The sequence below is a fragment of the Hippopotamus amphibius genome, chromosome X (assembly GCF_030028045.1).
Source record: "Hippopotamus amphibius kiboko isolate mHipAmp2 chromosome X, mHipAmp2.hap2, whole genome shotgun sequence".
In the NCBI taxonomy this organism is placed as follows: domain Eukaryota; kingdom Metazoa; phylum Chordata; class Mammalia; order Artiodactyla; family Hippopotamidae; genus Hippopotamus; species Hippopotamus amphibius.
Window position 1 is genome coordinate 32,689,550 of NC_080203.1, and position 25,154 is coordinate 32,714,703.

Consider the following 25,154-nt stretch of genomic DNA (forward strand, 5'->3'; position numbering starts at 1 on the left):
AAATATTTACCGGACTTGACTAACTAGAATACATTCATTGAGAAGGACCCAGAAGCAGATATTTTTCAGAATTAAATGAATATGACTTTACAGTTACCATATGACATGACTTTATATTTACAAAAGATAGAGATGTGACTGCATACTTGTTATTAAAAATTTGCTTTTAAAAATCAAAAAGCAAGAACAGAAGAAGGAAAAGCCTAATTAACAAAGATCAAATATTTAGCAAGCAAAGTCAACATTTACAAGAGGAGCAGGAACTATGAAGTTCTCAAGAAACCAAAGCATGGTTTCACCCATGACACACAAAAAAGCAGCCAGTGGCTTGTCACTGGTTATCACGATATGTGGTATGTGGATGTGTGTGTGTGCGCATGTGGATGTGTGTGTGCGCATGTGGATGTGTGTGTGTGTGCGCATGTGCGTGTTTGCACATGTGTACTGGGGTGGAGGAGGGGAGAACTAGTCAGCAATGCATCTCCCTCTCCTCCTTCCTTTCTTCTCTCTCTCCCCCTACCACCCTCATTCTTACTTTCCCTGGGCTGTGGTGGTATTCAGCTACTTTTTTCTTTCCAGTTTTTTTTTTTTTTTCATGTGCCTCTTGGGCCTTTAAAAAAAAAACAAATTTTTTGTGTGAATTCATGTGCCGTAAAACTCACCCATTTAAATAGTGCACAATTCAGTAGTTTATACTATGTTTAAAGAGTTGTAAAACCATCACCATGGTTTTAGAATATTTTCATCACCCTAAAAAAAAAAAAACCCCATACATATTAGCAGTCACTTTCTACATTCCCCTAACTTTTTGCCTTGTGGGGAGACAAAAACAGTGAGCTGTGGCTATAGTTATTAACTGATCCATTATCTCCTGGAATGAAATACCACCAGAGTCAAAAATGATCTCCCTTTACTGATTTCCTTCCCAAAACATGGAAGCTTATCACATAGCCTCAATAATCTTTGATTTTCACCCTAAATTATACATTCTTAGAACTTCAAGATTTTAGTTATTTTAAACTGTTTTATTAATGTACTTTAGAATTAACCATTCATATCTAGCTTTAGATTTGTTTCAGTGTCTCTAGTGAGTTAACTATCAACTTATGTTTTTATATGCTGCATTATTACAAAAAAGATTTAATATTGGGAATAAGATAACCTTCTGATTTTACTTCCAGAGGACATGCAGTTTATGAAAATCCTTTGGTTGTGTTCTATCATATAAGGTAAAGAGGAAATGGTAGTATTAAATAATACAATTATACACCCTGGAAAAAAGAACACAGCCTGGAAAAGAATCTGCCACCATACAAAACTGTGTAATGGTACTGCAACAATAACAGCATTGTGGGGAGACAAAAACAGTGAGCTGGGGCTGTAGTTGTTAACTGATCCATTATCTCCTGGAATGAAATACCACCAGGTTTGAAAATCATTTCCCTTTACTGATTTCTTTCCCAAAACATGGAGGCTTATCACATAGCCTCAATAATCTTTGATTTTTACTCTTAAATTATACATTCTCAGAACTTCAAGATTCTAGTTATTTTAAACTTTTATTAATATATTTTAGAATTGACTATACATATCTAGCTTTTGATTTGTTTCAGTGTCTAGCGAGTTAACTATCAACTTGTTTTATGTTTTAATAGGCTGCATTACAAAAAATTAATATTTACTAAAAACAAAAAATAGAAAATAAGTGAAATTTAACTATTGTAATATGATCAGAACCCAGGTGCTTTTATGTTCTTCATTCCTTCTTACTTTTTTTTTTTTTTTTTTTTTTTTTTTGGGGGGGCACATGGGCTTCGTTGCTCCGTGGCATGTGAGATCTTCCTGGAGCAGGGATCGAACCCATGTCCTCTGCATTGGCAGGTGGATTCTTAACCACCGCGCCACCTAGGAAGCCCCACATTTTTTTTTTTTTTTTGAGCAAAAATAGGAAAGGAAGAAAGGGGAGGAAACTGTGTAAACAAACGTGGTATTGGGAATAAGATAACCTTCTGATTTTACTTCCAGAAGACATGCCATTTATGAAAATTCTTTGGTTATATTCTATCATATAAGGTAAAGATGAAATGGTAATTCTAGTAAATAATACAGTTATACACCCTGGAAAAAAAGAACAGAGCCTGGAAACTGGAAAAGAACCTGACACCATACAAAACTATATAATGGTACTGTGAAGATAACAACAGTGTTCCTTACCCTCAAGAACCCTTCCTGTCTTTTTGTTTGCTTTTGGTTTTCCAAATCCTGGGTCAAATAAAAGCTAAAGTATTAAATATGCCTTCTGGTTATTGTTATTTTCTTCTGTTTACATTGGTCATTTAATGCATTATATGCTCTGCGTGAAAAAAATGTTTAGCATTTCTAAAACTATTGCCTCATGCTAGAAACTAATTTTTAAATTAAAAAAAAAGTTGTTTCAAAGAATCAAACCTGCATGACCAAAATGAGCCTATTTTAAGTTAAAATACAGGAACAGTCTAAGGTCAGAGTCTTCAAAGTTCTGTTTCTAATGTGCATGTGTTCTACATGCAGATGATGGTCAAATATTTGTTGCATGAACTTGTGAACCTGTTAGGATGGGGTACACTCCATGATTAATATGCTGGTAACTCACCTTCAGAAATCATTTTTACTATATACAGATAGCACATCAAGAGGCTTCTGATTTCATACTGATCCAATCGGTTATATTGGGATACACTACTCCTTGTAGAACTCTGCCGAGTCTGTAATACAAAGATAGGACTTCTGTGAAACAATATTGGTACTATAGCTTCCCATAGCCTTTAACTCAATAACTACTTTAATCATTAGTCCTGTTTGGGAAAATTCTAAGCAGAAACCCAAATTTTTATCACATTTGGAAGGTAAATGGGCTAAATCTCTGTTGCTACTATACCTAGCAATATCACTGGAAATTACCTTGCAGTCTTCACCAAGGTATAGCCATGAATATACTGTGTATGTTTCATTCCCATAAGTCCTGTGTTTTAGTAAGAAAACATTTGAAATATTCACATGTGGCTATTCCAGGAAAAATAGCTTTTACGTCAAGGAGAAACTTAACTAAGGTACATCAAAGCATAAGAAACATTTTAAACTCTAACTTGAATCTCTCCTTAGAGTTTATTAAAATCTAACCTCTAAATAATAGGTCAGAAAATCTACCTTAAAAGGGGGCTTAATGACATGACAAGATAATTTTACTAAGGAGGACCCAGTAATACTTCAAAATTAGAGCCTCTACAAAGTAGTGATGTTCCTATTACTTAGTGACTTTTGTTAAAATATCAGTTAAGCATGACAGGATCTGACTTATTTGGGGATTTTGTATGAATACAGTAATGACAATCTCCTAAGGAATTTACCCTTGTTAGAAACCAATATGTTCAGTTGAGCTAACCTGGGCTGCGGATATATATTTACTAATGTAGGATTTAGTAAGAACTTTTACTTGGAGCAAAACATCTAGGTTCTGAATGCTCGCTAGCTGCGCGACTACTAGCAAGTCATTTAACCTCTTTGTCCTTCATGTGCCTTACCTGTGACAGTATCTGTTTTCTTAATTCTAAATAGTGTGAAATAAGAACCCTTGTGATTAAATTACTAACTATACAGCGACTCAAAGGAGTATAGTCCAGTGGTTCTCAAGGGGTGGTTCCCAGGCAGCCCTGGCAGCATCACCTGGGAACTTAGAAATACAAATGAGCAGGCCCCCAAACTGACAGAAACAGATACTCTGAGGATGAGGCTCAGCTGTCTATTTTTGTAAAGTCCCCCAGATGACTGTGATGAACACTAAGAACGTCACGATCTAGGAGAAAAAATGCCGGAATTAGAAAACTTGGGTTCAGGCCTGGCCCTGCCAGTTTTGTGGTTGTCCTAAGTCACAATCCCAGTTTTAGTTTGTAAATTGAAAGTTGGAATTTATTATTTTTATGGACCCTTCTAACTCTAATTTTATATGATTCTATGATTTTACATAGCAGCATGACAAGGCTTTACTGGTCTAAAGTGAGGTTTCTCTGTCTCAAGGCAGACATATCCCAAACTTTAATGTTAGGCTTGAAACAATTTGATGGAAGAGTTAGAGAATATATTGTGAGTAAGTGAATCTGGGATGCTGAGATCATCAGTTTGGGGACCTAATTTTTTTTCTCCCATGTTAATGTTATTACTCTATGACAAAAGGATAAAAAGCTGAATTAATCCTGTTAGGGAGTGATTTAAGTGACAAGGTACATTAGGCATTTTAAACTTGAACCTACGGTCTCTAGAACAGGTTTACAGAGTGCTAGGGTTAAAGGAGGTATTCAAAGTTAGAACTCTTAAAGATGAATGCCTTATCCTCTATAAACGGTTTTAAGATATCCAAGTAGCAGCTGCCAGGATAGGAAGGAACTGCTACAACATCCAAGAATTATGGGATGCTTCTTACAGATCCAGTACAGACTACAGGAGAGTACAGAGCCCCTTCTTGACATAAAAAGAAAGGCTGTTGTAGCTTAACACATCACTAGGGTTATCCTATATATCTGGGTTCTTACGTTTTCACCAGTGCCGCCCTGATCTGGAAATCCTGTTGCTCCTTCTGGGATGAGGGAACCTCTCGAATCTTCCCTCTTAATCCCATGTCCATTTTGGAAAGACCCATAAGCTGGAAAAAAGCCAAGTCCTTGTTAGCAACAGGAGGAACTGTCAAAAATATTTTAAAAAATAAGTACTGGGTTAATTTCAGTAAACATGTTTTAGGAAATAGATGTTGGTCATCTAAAATGTGAAGTTTATATATTATATCAAAACACCATAAGAAGCCAAATAAAGGGTAAGCAATTTTTTCACCTTGAAACACTTCAACATGTATGAAACTACAACAAATTCCTTGGAAGTCATAAAATAAAGCCAAACAACTGGAGAATGTTATAGATAAGGAAACTTTGGCTCAGAAAAAGGAAGCGTCTTTTCCAAGATTAGAGACAGATGAGAGGATTGGAAACCACTGTTTTTCTCATTATCCTTTATTTTCTTAGAATACTAAGCTACATTTTATACAAGCTGAGACAGAAACTTAAGCAAAGAAATGTGGCTGCAAGTGTGAGTCAGATTTTAATTAAACTTTAGTAGAGATCCTGCTATGTTTAGTTTTTATTATGAAGTATTTCAGAAATACAGAGAAGTACAGGGTACATTTCTAAACAGCCATGCCACACGAATAATCTTTAAAGGACTTAATTACCAGTGTCTTTGTCAGTGCTCAGACTTCCTCTACTTGTAGGTGAAGTGAAGCCACATGCAAACTCATCCCTGGATGCCTGTAACACAATGTGATACCTTTATCACTTAAATAAATTTGTACACTAGGGTAAGAAATTGGAATTAACAGAATGAGATGGTACCCTAATTTTAAACAAAGCTCATTGTGAAAGTCTAAATCAGGTTATCAGTATTGGTATTTAGGTGACATCTCTTTTAAAAATTGATCCTAGTACACTGTTATAACCATGACCTCTGGCAAAGTGACACAACTCTAGGTGGCTGGTAAAAGCTGCAACTGGTGTGGTCTAAACATGGTTCCGTTCTCCTCCTTGAACCAAGGGCAATACTAGAAGGAGAGGTGTGACCAGAGGCCCTACATGAACTTGAGCTGCAAAAGAAACAGCAGATAAGTAAAATATTTCCAAATATCACTGTCGAATGTTGTAGAGTGAGCATGAGCATTAGTAACTGTGTTTGTGAAGAAAGGCTTGGTTGACACCCAGGCAGGTGATGCAGCATCCACATTTAGCTGATTCACAGAATTGGGAGCTACAGGCAATCAAGCCATCAGTAAGGCTTAAAAGCAGCTTTCTCAGGAACCCAGCGTAGGCTCGACAAATCTATGGACATTTATTGTGGGGAATTTCCAAGGGAAGCTGTAAAGGACACAGTTTCACCTGCCACCCAACAATGTGATTCAGCTACTGAACATCTTGGCTATGCAGAACATGGAGTGGGGGTGAGGCAGGAGTTATTAGTCCCACTGGGCAGACTATAAAGTATACACCACATTTTAAAATGGCGATTGATAAAAAGGAATGCAATTGAGTTATCTGTAGTGAGGTGGATGGATGGACCTAGAGTCAGTCATACAGAGCGAAGTAAGCCAGAAAGAGAAAAACAAATACTGTATGTTAACTCATACATACGGAATCTAAAAAAAATGGTACTGATGAACCCAGTGACAGGGCAAGAATAACGATGCAGACATAGAGAATGGACTTGAGGACACGGGGTCGGGGTGGGGCGGCGCAAAGGGGAAGCTGGGACAAAGTGAGAGAGCAGCATTGACCTATATACACTACCAAATGTACAAGAGATAGCTAGTGGGAAGCTGCTGCATAACACAGGGAGATCGACTCGATGATGGGTGATGACTTAGAGGTCTGGGATAGGGAGGGTGGGAGGGAGTCACGGGAGGGAGGGGAGATGGGGATATATGTATAAATACAGCTGATTCACTTTGTTGTCCAGCAAAAACTGGCACAACAGTGTAAAGCAATTATATTCCAATAAAGAGCTTAATAAAATAAAATAAAATAAAATAAAATAAAATAAAATAAAATAGCGATTGGTAAAATGGAGCATGTCCAGAAGACTGTAACCAAGAATGTAAAGGGTTTGAAACAACAAATGATGAAGTGGAGACATCTGGCCTGGAGAAAAATTTAGAAGGGACATGTGTGAAGGGGTATCATGTAGAGGTAGAAATGGATGTGTTCTATGTATCTTTAGAAGGCAGAACTAGGACCAGTGGATAGAAAGTCTTGAACAACAGTGAGTCAAAAATTATCCACACTCTGGCTGTAGAATTTACAGAAGTTTTAATATAAACGGAGCACAGATAATTTTTGACTCACCCTCATAGATCTAATGTGAGAAGGAAAGTTTTAATTACTACCATGGCAAAAGGTTGTTTTGCCAAGTGGGAGACTGATCACTTCCGAAGTTCCTTTCAACTCTAAGATTCTAAGGGGAGAAAAAAGCACAGACCAACTGTGATGAGTTAAAAGCCACTCACCAGGAAGTGCTCAAAGGAGGCTGTCAAAGGGAGGGAGAAGCAAAGGAATACAGTTTAATCCCTGGTGCCTAACGTTTTGGAAAATGAATGTTTTGTTCAGTTTTCTGGTTGACTAAATATATGAAGGCATATGACAGCAGCAAATCTTAAAAACAAAATACTGAGCACAAGGGATTCTTGGTGTTCTCTGGGACCTTGTCACTCAAAGTGTGGTCCTTAGATCAGAAAGAGCCAAAAGCCTGTTTGAAACGCATAATCTCAAGCTCTACCCCAGGGCTACTACATTAGAATCTCTGTCTTCATTCCCCAGGTGATCGATAAGCGCGTTAAGATTTGAGAAGCACTGCTCCAGGAAGAAGTATAAATTTAAAATGTTGTAAAAGGTGCACTATAGAGACCATACAGCATATGACCCTAATTCCAAACACAGTCAATAAAACAGGATAAAATGCCAACAGAAACACATCACTACTCACAGAATTAGGCATGGCTGCACAAGAATACAAGGTGTCTCGACCTGCTAATCGCTGTATATTTTCCAAAAGCAGTCCAACAAATGGGAGGTACAATTGTGCTATTTTGGCTTGTTGGTTCTGAAAAACAAGGATCAAAAGCTTAACAGATATATAATAAGTATATATTACAAATTAAGTTGGCTCCCTCTATCCATTTAAAGACTAAAAGCGAGCTAATATCCATAACAAATTAGTGAAGCATGAGTCTATTTATACTCATAGTCTCAAAACTAACTGCCACAGAACTTTGTTGGTATTTGGATTTATATACAATATAGAGTCAAATCGCATCCCTCAAACATCGCCACATAAAAAGCAAAAGTTTATTTTTTTAATAGCAGTTGACCTATGAAGCAGATCATATTAGTCCTGTTCTTTAACTCCAGCGAGGGTTGAGTTTGATGAGAGCAGGGATCATGTCTGTCTTGTTCACTGCTTCATCTCCAGTGCCTGGGCACAGAGGATATGGTCAATAAACATTAGCTGAATGAATGAACAGATGGAAGAAGTAAAAAAAGAACAGTGAATTACTGTATTCATTCAAGAAATATGTCTTTGAGTAAAGCTGCAATTAAAATAGTGTGATCTTGGCCCCCTAAATCAATTATACAACTTGGGAGATTGATATATTTGTAAATATGCATGTAAAGCTGGCCACTGGTCGTCTTAATTAATGTGATCCTCTTATACAAATTGATTTATTGCTTTTCTCAGCTATAGACATTCCTCACCAGATATGTACATACATTTAAATCAGCAGAGACAATGGTTGTGATGGCACAAGAGTTGCCCTCCATATTTTAGGACTTTGGGAGGTTTGTCTGTAGCCTTAGATAAGGCCTCTAGGGTACAATGGTTAACCTATAGAATACAGATCAATAGTATCTCAGAGTTGCTTTAATTTGCATTTATTCTTGAAACTGAACAATTTTTCACATGTTAATTGGCCAGTTGTACTTCTTCTTTTGTGAGTTTCACGAACTCTTAACAGACTTACTTCTAACATATAACCCTAATCAATAATAATCTCTATCACTAGGAGATGCTGGTTCAGTAGGTCTGGGCTGGGTCCCGGGAATCTGCCCCAGACAGTGCACTGAGGTTTGAGAACCACTGATCTAATTCAACTTCCTGCTCAAGGCAGGAACGCCTTTACCTGCATCCTTGACAGACGGTTGGTTTTTAAATTTCTTAAACACTCCAGCTCTTTCAGAGGTTCTGTTAGAAAAGCCCTTCAGCATTTGTAAGTCCTACCTGCTAGGTATAGTTCTGCCTTTTGGATCTACAAAGAGTAAGTGCACTTCCACTTCACATGGCAACCCTTTAAATATTTGGAGACAGTTACCACAACTTGTCTTAATTCACTCTTCATAAGGCTAAATAGCTGTTATTTCTTTTATTCTTCACATGGCTTTGATTTCAAAAGTTTCCACCATCATCATCACCCTTTTTTAGCAGTTCTCTAAGTTTCCAGTGTCCCCCTTAAGATTTGGAGGCAGTATAGTCTAGTGGTTAAGAGCACAGATTTTGAATTTTAGACACACATGAATTCCACCTCTCCTGTTACTAGTTACTTGATTGTGATCAAGTCACTTAACCAGTTCTCTCTTTAGTAAAACGGGGATAACAATAGTGATATTAATTCATGTGAGCTCATATTTAATACAGTGCCTGGCATATAATGAGTCCTCAATAAATTTTAGCTATTATTATTAACATTACAGCTTCTACATGTGAATTCATTTTAGTTCTGATAGTGAGTGATCACTAGGGAAGGAGAAACTACACCTTTCTCAGGTGAACAGGAACACAGGAAAACGTGCAGTCAGGGCAAATATATTAAGTTATGTCTGCACAAAAGACAGAAAACCATCTAAGAATCTATTAACAGAAGACAGGTTAGATAAATAAAATGAGGTATAGCCATATGATGGAATACTATGCAGATTTTTTAAAAATATAGATCTAATCTTCAGGATATATTGTTAAGTGAAAAAGGAAAAATGCATAATGGTTTCTATTATATATTTATACATATACACATACACAGCATAGTGGCTTGTGCATGTATAAAATAGAAGTTTATATAAGAAACTGATAACAGTAGTTGCTTCTGGAGGGATGAATTGAGGCATGGAGGTAAGGAATGGGAGAGAGGCCTTTTGATTTTTTTTACCATGTATGTAGATTACTGTAAAAAAGAAAAAAAGAAAGAAAAAATCATCTGCCCTCAGTCCAAGTAGAAATTGCAGTTCTTAGCTATCAACATCACTTGCAGTGGATACAGGGACTAATACAGACCCCAGAATAAATGTTACATGTTGGACATTCTTGTTCTGAGTAGGAAAGATGTTTCATGGTATTAGGAGAGCTCCCAAAGCAGTTTCTGAGTAGCACATAATAGGGACCAGTGACATCTCCATAATTTCATTAGAGGAGAGGCTGAGGAGTGACAACATGGTTGGAATTGGTGAGTGAGGTGGGCGGGGTGACTAGGAGATCTAGTCTCAAAGCAGCCTTTCCACAGGAAGCAGTTTTTTCTTGACTGTATTTTAATTTGGAGTCACTTTGAGGACCCAATGGAAGTTATGGGGGCTTAAAGCTCCCCTCTCTGCCCTCACCTTGGCGCCATCATTAGTGATGAACATGTTTAAAGTGAATTTCTCAATATTTGACAAATAACCTCTTACTCAGGCCTCCTGTGAACTCCTTGGACCAAACAGAGAAAGGGATTGAAGCTTTGGTTAAGCAGGTCCCTGAAGCAAAGTTTTATTGGAGAGAATCCTATACTCATTTAAAACCTGTCCGAAGATTTTCAACAAAGAAAGGGCTTTAGAAATCACTGAAAGGGTAATGAGGTTGGCATTTCAATATTTCCCATAGTCTAAAACCTCAAACACTCCAACAGGTATAGTGTTATTTACAGATAACAAAAGTGGTGTGTGTGCATGTGAGTACAGGTACTGCTCTCAGAATTTTAAAAAGTAAATAATGTGTAAATATGTGATATAAACTATTTAAACTTCTACCTCTAGGTAAGACACTAGTTGAAATCCCACTTTGCTTCACTTTCGTCTGAACAGGCAGGGGAAAAAATACAACTTCCTGTTTCAAGAACAGGAAGTTCATTTTGCACTTTCCCCACAAATTCTTTGAAATCATGGCTAAAGACATTTTCTTCCGCATTGCATAAGATCCTTTTCCCCATGACTACTAGGCACAGACAGAGCCCGGCGGTAACAGGCATTTTAAAAGGTTTGACAAGCTTGGTTGGAATGGATGACTTTAAGATATATTTTCATTTAGATATATTATACCGGTGAACTTATGTTAAGTCAATATCAACATTCACACACACAAAAAAGTGGCACATAATACAGCAAACCACACTAAATGGGAGCATGTTATTATAATTATAATGTAGAAAAAACAATGCAAACTGCAGAAAGTAATAACATCTTAAAGCTAAGAAATTTAAATCTACTTTAGGATAGAATTACATGAAGAAGGCTAGCAAAATTTGTAAGTAAAACAAATCTTTGTAATTAAAGAAATATAATTGGATTAGCTGGCAGGCATTTTCTGTTTTTTAAGGACAAATGGGAATACTGTAGAAAAAGGATAAAATCCATCTCCAAGTCAGCTTTCCAAAGTAATTACAATAATAAATGACATGATAATTTTATTTAAATTTGAATGTAAAAACAGAGGGACAAATTATTAATTATGAAACAATATGATGTTACCTCGAGCCATCTGATACCAGGTAAGTCAGGTTATTCTAAATCTATACAGTTATTCTAAATCTATACTTTTTGAAGCCCATAGGGTTTAATGTTAATAAGGTTTGAATATACCCTCCATCCCCATATATTAAGTTAAAGGCGCAGCAAAGAGCAACTATAGCTGTGGCCTTCACACATAGACAGTGTGTAAAATATACATTATAAGGCTTACAGCCACACCTACATTTTTTCACTGAGAAGAAAAACTTCATATTACATATTTTATATCTGACATGCTTAACATGTCATTATTAATCACTTAATAATAGCATTTATTTAGGGAGATATATTTAAAGATATATATTAAGGTGTGTATTTGAAAGAGTGCACACGGCTCTAATCGCACATGATTTTTTTTTAATAAATAAATTTATTTATTTATTTATTTATTTATTTATTTATTTATTTATTGGCTGTGCTGGGTCTTTTTTGCTGTGCGCAGGCTTTCTTTAGTTGCGGTGAGTGGGGGCTACTCTTCATTTTGGTGCACGGGCTCCTCATTGCCATGGCTTCTCTTGTTGCAGAGCACGGGCTCTAGGCGCGTGGGCTTCAGTAGTTGCAGCACATGGGCTCAATAGTTGTGGCTCACGGGCTCTAAAGAGCAGGCTCAATAGTTGTGGCGCACGGGCTCTAAAGAGCAGGCTCAATAGTTGTGGCGCAAGGGCTTAGTTGCTCCGCGGCATGTGGTATCTTCCTTGGAGCAGGGATCGAACCCGTGTCCCCTGCATTGGCAGGCGGATTCTTAACCACTGCACCACCTAGGAAGCCCCGTACGTGATTTTTTTTTTTAAAGATTCTAATTAGTTTATGTAACAAATCATGAAGCAGTTGAGTTGTTCTTTAGACATGATTTGAAAAACTCGAGGATGGAAGATGCCTTAGAGGACTGGGACGGGGAGGGTGGGGGGGACTCGAGGGAGGGAGGGGGGGACTCGAGGGAGGAAGGGAATACGGGGATATGTGTATAAAAACAGATGATTGAACTTGGTGTACACCCCCAAAAAAATAAATAAAATAAATTAAAAAAAAAAAAGAAAAACCAGTGTTTTTCTTCAACAGTTAACTGAACAGTATTTTTAAAACCTAATCATTTGAAATGGAAACAAAACGTATTTGTAAAAATAAATTCATCAATCCTCACGTTATGTTCCTTACTGAAAACTTCATCTTGAACGTAAAATCTTATTAGAAATGAACATGACACTGATGATGATATGAACATCCTTACCTTGTGCTGGTATCTAGTGTCAAATGCATGTTTTATCATAAGATTCTTTATGACAGAGATAGCTGTATATCTGATCTCATAATTGTCTTGAAGAGCAATGGAGGTTTCCCTCAGAAGTAGACCAACCAAGAAATGATGCTTGCAATACTCATCTGATAAACTGTATTCAAGATTTGAATCTGCAGTACAATGAAATTTAAAACCCATTTATAACAATGTTCAAAAATTACTTTAACATTAAAGCACTATATTTATTACTTAGTAATATGTGATCATGCTAGCAAGAGCTATATTTTTAACATTAACAAATATGAACAATTCTTTTATCATACAGAATAAGCATGCAAAATTTTACAAGATCCGAGCACTCATCATTGGGGCTGGATGATAGCCTTAAAATGATAATTTCAGTTGCTAAGATAGTCCCTAGAATTCTTTTTTTTTTTTTCTGAGATGCTTTTCAAATCTTAGAAATCTTAGGATAAAACCTAGAATGAAAGAATACTATATTTGGCAATGTTTAAACACATTTCTTCATATCTGAAGAGATTTAGTTACAACTACAAATTGGAATAATTCTATACAACAATGCTTGATTCACTTATGTGTTTATATTTGTAAAGTAGGAAAAGGAAGAGACACTAGACAACTGAATCACTGTAACAGTATTAACTATGGACTGTTTTAGTAAAGGTTACATATTGGCCCTGATACAATGGGGTATAAGAACAATAAGAAAAACAGCCTCACCTCACTCAAATTCATCACACAAATACAAATCTTTTATTTCATAAAATTACCACTTCCAAACTATTTCTTTCACTTCCTTTTAGATCCTCAGTCCACTTTAAATCCCAGCTGCTAATATCGTGGTTGGGATTTGCCTTATAACTACTCAGAAGGGATTGTGACCAAGTTTAGTAATTTCTACAGGAAATTTCTACTATCTTTATTTCCTCTCCCCTACTCTTTAATTTTAGTTAGGCCATCAAGCTGAAGGATATGTTTTCCATTTCTTTTCTGGCCTCTTCAGCACTTAATATAATGCTATATATTCAGTTAGGACTTAAATGCTAAATCAGATTTAATCCTAAATCCTCACCCCTTCCTTTCCCTGAATTCCTCAAGCTATCAATAAATACTGGGGGAAGTATCTGAGTGATACATGCTCAGAGCCTAATAAGGAAACAGTTGAATAGGGGTGCTTGGGTTTTTAAATATTTTTTTCTCCATTTCCACTGGCTGGCATTCAAGCACTAAAACCAGTGCTCAGCAGCTACTCCCTTAGCAACCAAGGCAGCTGACAGTCTTTCTGCCATTGGTCATGCTCTTTTGTGAATCCCAGTCACTTTCTGTGCACAAGGGCCAGTACAGACTAACCCACGTGGCCTTATCTGGGTCGACTTTACAATGGTAGTAAGGTTTTTCACTTCAGGGATTTGAATAAATCCAATCAGGTAGTTTCATCCACACCTTCAAAACTGTGGCCAAGTAGTCATTAAACAGGGTCAGAGAGAAGGCAGGCAAGCCTGGGAGAGATTGACACACACTTAAAGAACAGATACCCTCCAGCCCCCATGCTGACTTGAGCCAAAACTTGTTTTCTGAGGATGGTGTTTTAAAGTTGATTCTTCTAGCAATCAACACTCAAGCTGATCTGAAGAGTTAACAAATACACACCACCTCCTAGGTTTTCTGGGTGCATTAACTAAAGCCTCACCTTGGCTAGGGAGGATTTAAAAAGCAAACAAAGCCCCCATCCATCTTAGCCATTCATGAAATCAATTGTTTTTTAAAAAGACAGCAAACTACTTTAGAGTGAACCGAGTTAAACCTACCTACTGAAGTCAAACGGTCCACCGCAAATGAAAAAAAATCTAATTAATATATGAAAAGAAAAGGGACAAATAAAAAACATAGTAACATAAGAATAGCGCTACACAACAAAGCATTCAATAACACTAGCAATGGAGATTAACTGAAGGCATTTCATCAATTTAATATATACATATCGCTATTTTACTCTGCCTTTACACTTCTCTTTTGATGTTCCATTCAGCAGAAATGCATTTATATGCTATTTTCTTAATTCGGTCTCACGTAAGAGTCCAAACAGTACTAGAGAGAGCAATTTTATTAGTATCTGACATCTGTGTTTAAGCAGCACTCTATGTAACACACCTAATTTCTTCATACTATGAACACTACCACTGACACTACGAAGGAAATGCAGAGTACCATTAACAAACCTATCTTCAGATAGTAACAATTCTGAGGTTACCTTTCGATTCACTGGTTTAACCAGAGAACGTTATACTATACTAGCGCTAACCAAAAAAAGGAAAGCACAATTCCAAAATGATGGCAAACACAAATACACACCTTGAACTCGCTGAAGTTTAGGTTTTGCAAATACCATTGGCAAATTCAGAGGAATGAAATGCTCGTGATTGCAAACTGTCTGCAGAAATTCAAACTTGTATTCAGCCAGAACCTACACACAAAGAAATTATACACGAACTCCTATTGAGTAGGCACTTACTATTTTAATAATTAAATACAGAGCATTAATTTTCAAAACAGAAGTGTTTAGTATGTTTAGGCATACCTTAAAATGTGACCCGTGCAGTAAAGAGTTAACATAGCAGGTTCAAGACTCCTCTCCCTAAAAAGGCCTGCTTTTAAGGTTGGTCATTGGCTGGCACTTGGGAAATTGGATTTTTTAAAATTATGTATGTTTCAGGTATACAACATTATAATCTGACATCTGTATACACCACAGTGATCATCACCACAAATCTAGTTGCCATCCATCACCATACAGTTCACACCCCCTTCACCCTCCTGCCCATCCCCCAACCTCTTCCCCTCTGGTAATCACTAATCTGTTCTCTGTATCTATGAGTCTGTTTTGGGGGTGGGGGGGGTTGTTCATTTCTTTTTTAAGATTCCACACGTGAGTGAAATCATACAGTATTTGTCTCTCCGTCTGACTTATTTCACTTAGCATAATACCTTTAAGGTCTATCCACATTGTAAAATGGCAGAATTTCATTCTTTTTTAATGTCTGAGTAGTATTCCATTAAACACACACACACACACACACACACACACACACACACACACCCCATATCTTCTTTATCCATTCATCATTGATGGACATTTAGGTTATTCCCATATCTCGGCTACTGTAAATAATGCCATAGTGAACATAGGGGTGCATATCATTTTGAATTAGTGTTTTCATGCTCTTTGGATAAATACCTAGAAGTGGAAAGGTTGGGTCATATGGTAGTTCTATTCTTAATTTTTTGAGGAATCTCCATACTGTTTTCCATAGCAGCTACACCAATTTACAGTCCCACAAACAGTGTATGAGGGTTCCCTTTTCTCCACATCCTCTCCAACATTTATTTCTTGTCTTTTCAATAGTAGCCCTTCTAACAGATTATAAGGTGATATCGCAGTGTGGTTCTGATTTGCATTTCCCAATAATCAGTGATGCTGAACATCTTTCCGTGTGCTATTGGCCATCTGTATGCCTTCTTTAGAAAAACGTCTATTCAGATCCTCTGCCCATTTTTAAATCAGCTTGTTTTTGTTGTTGTCAAATTGTATTAGTTCATTATATACTGTGGATATTAACCCCTTGATGTGTATATGATTTGAAAATATCTCCCATTCAGTAGGCAGCTTTTCCATTTTGATAGTTTCCATCACTGTGTAAAAGCTTTTTAGTTTGATGTAGTTCCATTTGCTTATTTTTGCTTTTGTTTCCCTTGCTTTTGGAGTCAGATCCACAAAAACATCACTAAGATGGATGTCAGTAAGATTACTGCCTACATTTTCTTCTAGGAATTTTATGATTTCAGGTCTTACATTCAAGTCCTTATTCCATTTTGAGTTAATTGTTGTGTATGACGTATGATAGTTGTCTAGTTTGATTCTTCTGCATGTGGCTGTCCAGTTTTCCCAACACCATTTAGTGAAGAGACTGTCTTTTCTCTATTGTATGTGCTTTGCTCCTCTGTTGTAAATTAATTGTTCATATATGTATGCGTTTATTTCTGGGCTCTCAGTTTTGTTCTGCTGATCTGTGTATCTGTTTTTACGCCAGTCTCATACTGTTTTGATTACTGTAGCTTTGTAGTAGAGTTTGAAATCAGGGCGCATGATACCTCCAGTTTTGTTCTTTCTCAAATTGTCTTGGCTATTCAGGATCTTTTGTGGTTTCATACAAATTTTAAAATTATTTGTTCTAGTTCTGTGAAATATGCCATTGGAATTTTGATAGGGAATACATTGAATCTGCAGATTGCCATGGGTTGTATGAACATTTTAACAATATTAATTCTTCCAATCCACGAATACAGAATATTTCCATTTATTGTGGCTTCTTTGGTTTCTTTCATCAATGTCTTATAGTTTTCAGTGTACAGGTCTTTCACCTCTTTGGTTAAATTTATTCCTAGGTTTTTTATTCTTTTTGATGCAACTGTAAGTGGAATTGTTTTCTTAATTTCACTGATAGTTTGTTATTAGTATATAGAAAGGACACAGATTTGTGTATGTTGATTTTGTATCATACAACATTACTGAATTAATTTATTAGTTCTAACAGAGTTTTGGTCTAGTCTTTAGGGTTTTCTATATATAGTATCGTCATTTGCAAACAGTGACAGTTTTACTTCTTCCTTTCCAATTTGCATGCCTTTTATTTCTTTTTCTTGCCTAATTTCTGTGGCTAGAACTTCCAATACTATGTTGAATAAAAGTGGCAAGAGTGGGCATCCTTGTCTTGTTCCTGATCTTAGAGGAAAAGCTTCCAGTTTTTCACTGTTGAGTATGATGTTAGCTATGGGTTTGTCACATATGGACTTTATCATGTTAAAGTATGTTCCCTCTATACCCACTGTTAAGAGTTTTTATCATAAATGGATATTGAATTTTATCAAATGCTTTTTCTGCATCTATTGAGATGACCATATGATATTTATCCCTCATTTTATTAATGTGATGAATCAGGTTGATTGATTTGTAGATGTTGACCCATCCTTGTATCCCTGGAATAAATCCCGCTTGATCGTGTTTTATGATACTTTTAACGTATTGTTGAATTCAGTTTGCTAATATCCTGTTGAGGATTTTTGCATCTGTGTTTATCAAGGATATTGGCCTATGATTTTCTTTTTTGTGGTGTAGGAAAGTAGATCTTGAAACAAACATTTCCTACCTGATAAGGTTGTGCCTTCTGTGCCAGCCTGTTCAGCACTGTGCGAACAATGTGATTTATGGTGAACATCTGCTTTACCTGTCCTTTCCAAGGCTCTGGAATTTTGACCAGCCTCCAATATGTAACTAGCCCCCAACAAAAACGCTAAGCTCTGAGTCTCAAATGGGCTTCCCTAAAGAGAAATATTGCACACGTGTGGCTCAATTTTCACTGCTGGAGAGAGGATGTGCTGTGTGTGACCATTCACAGGAAGGCGGGCACTCAGGAAGCCTGCACGTAGATTGCCAAGGACTCCACTTGACGTCTTTTCCCCTTATTGATCCAACTGAGCATCCTTATTGTGTCACTGTAATGAATCTTAGCCATGAGTACAACTATATGCTGAGATCTGTGAGTCATTCCAGTGAACCACCAAACATGAGGTAGTCTTGGGGACCCCCAAAACACTATCCATTATTCCCTGTTTTGAGGTATAATTATACTCAAAGTACCTAAGTGAAAAAAGCAGTTCCAAATTCTCCAGAGGAGAATAAATGTCACCATTGTTCTCACACTCTAATGTCTGACACCCACTACAGTTGTGTCCTCATAACTTACCTTAGGATCTTTGGGGCTGAATCCAGATATATAGTCATTTATCAAATTGAAAACAAATCCTCTATCCATTAGTGTCAGACAGCGCTATAGAAACCAAATGAAAATGAACAGTTAGTAACATAATTCCAAAAGTCTATCAAATTTTTAAAACTCAAAACTTTTAAAATTTTTTCCACATTAAGGGGATGACATTCTCACTTTTATAGATAATAGAAAAACTTTCAGAGATTTAGGTGACCTTAAAAGAGATACAGGGCAAATGACATTGTTGGAATTGGGACTCAACTGTACAATTTTCAAAATAAAATATATACACACATATATATACACACAAATACATGTATACATATACAACACATATATGTATATAAACATATATAGGCATATATATTATATGTAATCTATTTAGCTATACTGCTTCATTTTGGTTAACTCTCAAAGCTCAAAGTGAACTGTAGGGTGGTCAGTTAGCCATTGAAAGTGGGGCTTGCCTATGTGAACATTTCAGGCCAAAAGGGAAGTTTTGCTTTGGGTCCTGTGAAGTCTTGGCCTACAAAACATTCTTCCTCTGTGAGAGCCCTCCTAGTTGTTCATATTTTCCTGCTGTCACTCTCCTAGTTAAGGCTTTCGTTACCTTGCAACTACACAATCGCAGTTATCCTTCAAACCTGTCTTGCTGCCACTAATCTTTCCATCCAACTGCTTCCAGATTAATCTCTAAGTCCTAGCCCTAATTATGTCACCCTTTTCCCCAAAAGCTTTCCATAGTTCCCTATTACCTCTAACATAATTTCAAACTCTGTAGCTTGGCATTCAAGGACACTCACGATCTTGTCCCAACCTACTTTTCCAGGTTTATCTCCTAATACAGCTCATCGGCTTATTATCCCCTCAAGATGCACTATGCATTCCCACCTCTGGGTCTCTGCTCATGCCAGGTCTAGCTAGCAATTCTATCATTACTTCTACATAATCCTGCCCATTCTTCAATGATGAAGCCCATCTTCATTAACCACCCTGGTCTACAGGGCCCTTTAAACACTTTATACTAGCTTGTATTTTACTTATTATTTTCCTGTTTTCACCTAGAGAGGACAATAGGAAGTCTTTTTCTTATGTTCTCCATCATACCTAGAGTATTCCTGTGAAATAGAAGGAACTCAATATTTGATTAATTGGGCTGTTTGCATCTCACTTCTCACCTTTCCTTTCAACTTCCACTGCCTCATCACCTCTCACCTGGATTAATGAGGTAGGCTTACATTTATCCATTCATCCAAAAACATTATGAGGATCTACTGTGTTTGAAACAATGTATTACATTCTAGAGAAATACAAAGGTGAATAAGACATGGTCTTTAGCCTTGTCCAATGGCAAAGACAAATAAACAAACAAATAATTAAAATACAACACAATAAAAAGCTACAGAAGTATGGAAAGGGAGGGTAAACAACAGAAGGGGTGATCAGCCTTGTGTGGGAAGCTTAGGGAAGAGCTGAGCCTAAAAGAGAAACGGAAAACGGACTCTGCCAGGCACACAAGGGGGAAGGACTGGTCTTCTAATTAGTTGCCTTGTCTCTGGTCTTTTCCTCACTTCTTCCAAAATCTTTGGTATATAGCTCCACGGCATTTGGCTCCAAATCGAAATCCCATAGCCTGACATTCGAGGCCTTTCATCATCTGGCATCAGATGGCCTTTCCAGCTCTACCTCCACACATCCTAAACTCTGCACAATCATTTTCTCGCTCATCCCTAAACGATTCTTGAATGCGCATATCTCACCTTTGCTCATGAACCCTCTACCTGAAACACCCTCAACCCTGTCTCGGGGAACTATTTTTCTAGTCTCTGTCCATAATACCTGGTCATAATCCCTCCCTTTCTTGGTTTCCTGTTGTATCTTGTTGTTTGTATTTTCAGTATAACAGCACACTTTATCTTGTATATATATTTGATATAATTACAGAGATAACCTCTCGCATCTTTGGATTCTCACATAGAAGACAGACAAAGGTTTGTTGACTTGAATGAGGTAAATACTGCTATTAAATCAACTATGTTCTATTCCCTTTATATAGCAAACTTCAAATTTAAACTCCATGGAAGAAACGGAGATTTTATATTTCAAATAGTCTCAACTTTACTTTAAAAAGATATGTGGATGTTTGGTTTTTAATACACAAAAGGGTTCATGTAATAGTGTTAAAACTTTAATTCTGGCAAAGAGAGGTCTTATATCAGAAAATCACGCTCTGGAGTCTAAAACCTAGTTGTGAATTTTTAATAAGAAAACAAGGGTGTGTTAGATATTAAAATGCCTTGGGTGGATTCTTGACTGTGAGGTTCTTAAAAATAAGGTTGAGACATGATGAAGGGCTGTGAGAAGATGAGGAGTTGAAAGAAGTAAAAACTAAGTGCATTACAAATCCAAGCTCCTTCTCTGCAACAAATCAAATATTATTATTACCCACATTCTAAAACAATCACATTCCAGCATTGCCACTTACATACTGAGAATAACAACATATAACAAGAAATGTGCCATCTTTCACAAATATAGGAGTTTCTAGTGTCTCTCAAATTAATCTCACTGATCAAAATGAACAATTTTCATTTACATGTATTAGCAACAAGTAGATGGTGATTATACTAGCAACGTGTAGACTGTGCTTTAGTTCAAGAGTTACAAACTCAAAGGCCAACAGGGTCAGAGAAGCTACTTAAATTTATAAAGAGTGTCAGGGGTATATTAAGGAGTGGTGGGGATTGTGGTAGCCTAGAAAGTACATGCCCCATCTAAAGGCATTCAAATTAATATACTTGAAAACACCATGTTAAACAAGCCATCTGTGTGGGACCTCTGGTTTAATTAATCAGCCATTGGGGGGTGGGGGATCAAACATGGCTGTTTAACTGAACTGATGGATTAATTCAGTCAAAAGTTTCTCTAGCAGCCTAAGTGAGTCTCTAGAAAGTGAGTAATTTTTATCTTTGGCTTTAAAGATCATATTGGTGAAGAATAATTCCTTACCATGTTCTGGCTGCCTTTAACTCACCTTCAGGAAGCTAGCCAAACTGTAATTGACATTTCTGGACTCATCAGGAATCTCTGCATAGCGAATCGTCACATGGGGAATTATTGCAAGAAGCAATGAATGTAAGACATGATGATATGCCTCAGAAAATCTCTGGCCTCTGGGAAGCTTAAATTAAATAGGCATAGAAAAAAAGAGGTGCAAAAGGTCTAAATCAGTTGCTGTTTTTATTTTCAAACACATTCTGTATATAAATGTGTGTTTTAACTGGAGTATAATTTTTCTCCCAACTTAAAAATGACATGGCTAGTTCAACGTATACTTTACATTATAGGAACTATCTGGACCTCTAATACCATAACTGACTAAAATCACGAACAAGAGTAGGTCATTTTGACCCAGCTTTGGAATCGTGTTCCTGAGATACAGACACATCCGTTTGTCATTCCATCTTTTTCCTGACACACAAAGTACACATGTATCCATGCATCTCAATTTCAGTAAACCTGTTCTGTGAAAAGTCTGATAAAAGCGATAAGTGTGAGGCGAAACTTTTTTTTACTTTACAAGTCTTAGCCTTCAATTTCTAGAGCTGAGAAAATTTCTTTGTACTTTTGAAAGAGTTTAAAAATATAACTAAATGTATACAGTACATTCCAGGAACACACGTATTACATAAAGTGTTTTTAACTTTGTACATGCCTTCTGCCTTTCTAAGAGAATGGTTCTTTCTTGTTTGGTACTTGTTCTTCTTCCAAATGTATGTTTCGACATAGACATTTTAAAACCACAAGACAAAGGGAAAGCTTCAAAGATAATGCATTTTAACATGGCAAATACCTCCTAGGAAATGATCTACGTGCAAGAGTCTCTGAAAGTTAGACTTTGAAAACATATGAACTGTCAGATTTTTACAATACATCAATTGCTTGGCTTTTGTTTTTTTTTTTTAAGCAAAATTTTAAAAGCTAAGGGCTAAGAACCTTAAAATATAAACGAGGATTTGCACATCATGGCTACCTGTGAATAAGATTAGCCTTCTTTGCCTATGTTAAATATTCTTCTTGAGCCTACTTACCTTAATTTTATTCTCTTCCAACAAGTATGTGGCCATAGACTTTGCAATAATTTCAAAGAAAAACCATGAGTACTAAAATAAACAAATAAAAACAAATCAATCTTTAATAATTACCCAAATCCTTGAAGCTTAGCAAAGGTTGACAAATCACTATGGATTTTGTCTCTGAACTTTAATAACATTTTAAAGTGATTGCAATTGTCTGAGTCCCACAGAATACCTTCAAATTGTATGGGGGGGAAAGGTAATAGTGTACCTCAGGGCCGGCTGGTGATACACAAAGGCTGTTTAGTGGGAATGTTTCACTCAGTGAGGAGGGCTCTTTTATCACTGATACTGCTTTGATTTGCCTACATGTGGTGATAAGAGCATATCAACGTTTAGCTTATTTTCTTATTGCTTTTAAATTCTCTACAGACAATAAATTTTCTATGGCCTGCATCCAGTAGGGGACCCAACCCTGCCCTTGGTACAACACTGGGGTTAGCCCAAGTAGCAGAGGTGTTCGTGGGAGTGTAATTTGAAGGGTAGAGAGAAGCCTCAAGCAGATACATCCTAAAATACCCGACATTGAAATTCTACCACTACTAATAGGAATAGTAAAACTCACGACAATAATAAGAGCCACCATCCGAATGCCTACTATGTGCTAGAAACAACATGTCAAATGCTTTCCTTATACTTTAGAAATGAGGAAGTGGAGGCTCCGAACTGCTAAATAACAGGCTCCAGGTCACAGAACTATTATGTGGTGAATAGAGGATTCTAGCTCAGGTCTATTTCCTCCAAATTTTTTTCTATTACACATTCGACTGTGGGTGGGGGGTGGGGGGGAGGGTGAAGGGAATGAAGGACGTTCTGTGGAGAACCTGGGGGACAAGGATGCATTGGCAAAGTGGTGGGGGAAAGGAGAGTCACGTGAGGAAATGATGAAAGACTAGATGTGAAATGGGAGGGTATCAAACAAGCATGCCTCTGGCTGCTTTCCTGGCCTGCTGCGTCCTGTGTCCTTACCTTTAGCAGTTTGTTTATCGATAAAAAGTCTGCAGACTGTTTCAATATCGCTATCATGGCAGTAGCCAGAGTTTCATGTATCAGCTGGGCCTGAGGAGCACTGGGTTTTTCAGGTCGGAAGCTATACTACAATCAAAGAAAATGAACGGTAAGACAAAATTCTCTCATAAGACAAATCGCTCAGAAAGAAAGTTTACTCCACAAACCTTTATGAAGGATCTTAAATAATTATCCAAGCCTTCTTCATGGCACTTTGATACAATATGTAAGAGAACCCTGAAACAACATTCACAAAAGGCGGCACGTCAGGCTACAATTCACCACTATAGTTTGATGGTTCGATAAAACCATCATGTCTGATTCTAAAAATACCTAATACTGCCTCAATAATTAAAGGTGAGCTGACTGTGTTAAATGTCATCTTAATTTGGGTCTAACAAAGATTTCAGCATCTAACATGCTCGGGGCCTTTAAAATATACTTCCTGGCTCAAAAGAAGGATATTTTATTTTGGCAACCCAGGTATTTCATCTCCTTTCTAAACCACATTTGAAGTATGGTCACAGCTACTGTATAGTAAACAAACAAAAACCTTCAGTAAGGTAAATACTGAAATCCCCTCTAGTGAGAATAAAAGGAAAAGAATAGAAAAAAATGTTAAGCATGTCAACAGATGGGGGAAAGGGAAGGGACAGACAGAGCAGGTATAATGATACGAACTAAAAGTGGAAGTAAATATAAGATTCAAAGAAAGTTTTAAAATGGTGAGACCAGCAGTGGTTCTTCAACTTTAGCGTGCATCAGAACTTACCCGTCTCCCAGAGTTTCTGATATTTTAGGTCTGGGGTGAAGTTCAATGATCAGCATTTTTAATAAGCTCCTAGGTGATATTGATGCTGCTGGTCTGGGAACCACACGTTGAGAACCACTGGACTAGAATAATGCTTCTTAAATTTACAACCAGACTATCCCCGAGAGCAGAGAAGAGCAAACAGTATGCAGGTGTGTGGAACTTGAGCCCTGGGGCTCCAGAGAGGCTGTGACAACAGCAGAAGCAGCAAAGCCAGAAACACCCAGCACTGAGCTCACAATTTTTTAGAAAACTCCTACTTTAATTTCAAAATTCAAGTGTATTTTGCATCCTACTCTACAATATATCTCTTTGTTTTCATATAAAAAGAACGCTCCATGATTCTTTCAAGTAAAATTTGATGGCCTAGGGCCACACTGTCCAATGTGAGAAGCCACTAGTCACCAAGTGGTGATGTAAATGAATTAAAATTAACTACGATTAAAAATTCAGTTCCTCAGTTACACTAGCCACATTTCAAGTGCTCAACAGTTAAATGTGGCTAATGGCTTACCATATTGGACAGCGCAGGTCTAGAACATTTCCATGACTGGAGAAAGTTCTATTGGACACTACTGGTCAAGGGCAATGGTTCTCAAACTCCATTGCATTAGGGAATCATCAGGGAAACTTAAAAAAAAAAATACCAATGCTGAGTTCCACTCTCAGAGATGCTGGTTTAATTGGTATGAAGTATGGTCTGGGAACAGACATTTTTCAAAGCTTCTAACACGCAGTTTT

General features: G+C 37.1%; 1 protein-coding gene across 3 annotated transcripts in view; it reads right to left on the reverse strand.

Moving 5' to 3' along the window:
- The window catches only part of DOCK11 (dedicator of cytokinesis 11), a 181,314-nt gene that overhangs the window by 57,898 nt on the left and 98,262 nt on the right, over positions 1-25,154 (reverse strand). For 2 of the 3 annotated variants that reach the window (XM_057719161.1, XM_057719163.1), the window contains exons 25-36: positions 23,770-23,839; positions 23,564-23,689; positions 22,550-22,621; positions 21,493-21,639; positions 18,435-18,518; positions 14,986-15,097; positions 14,442-14,480; positions 12,604-12,782; positions 7,552-7,668; positions 5,255-5,330; positions 4,566-4,675; positions 2,633-2,744 (exon numbers count right to left, since the gene is read on the reverse strand). In XM_057719161.1, coding sequence (XP_057575144.1) covers positions 2,633-2,744; positions 4,566-4,675; positions 5,255-5,330; positions 7,552-7,668; positions 12,604-12,782; positions 14,442-14,480; positions 14,986-15,097; positions 18,435-18,518; positions 21,493-21,639; positions 22,550-22,621; positions 23,564-23,689; positions 23,770-23,839 — 1,244 coding nt within the window. The remainder of the gene's footprint in view (positions 1-2,632; positions 2,745-4,565; positions 4,676-5,254; positions 5,331-7,551; positions 7,669-12,603; positions 12,783-14,441; positions 14,481-14,985; positions 15,098-18,434; positions 18,519-21,492; positions 21,640-22,549; positions 22,622-23,563; positions 23,690-23,769; positions 23,840-25,154) is intronic. The other variant, XM_057719162.1, reaches the window with a different exon arrangement.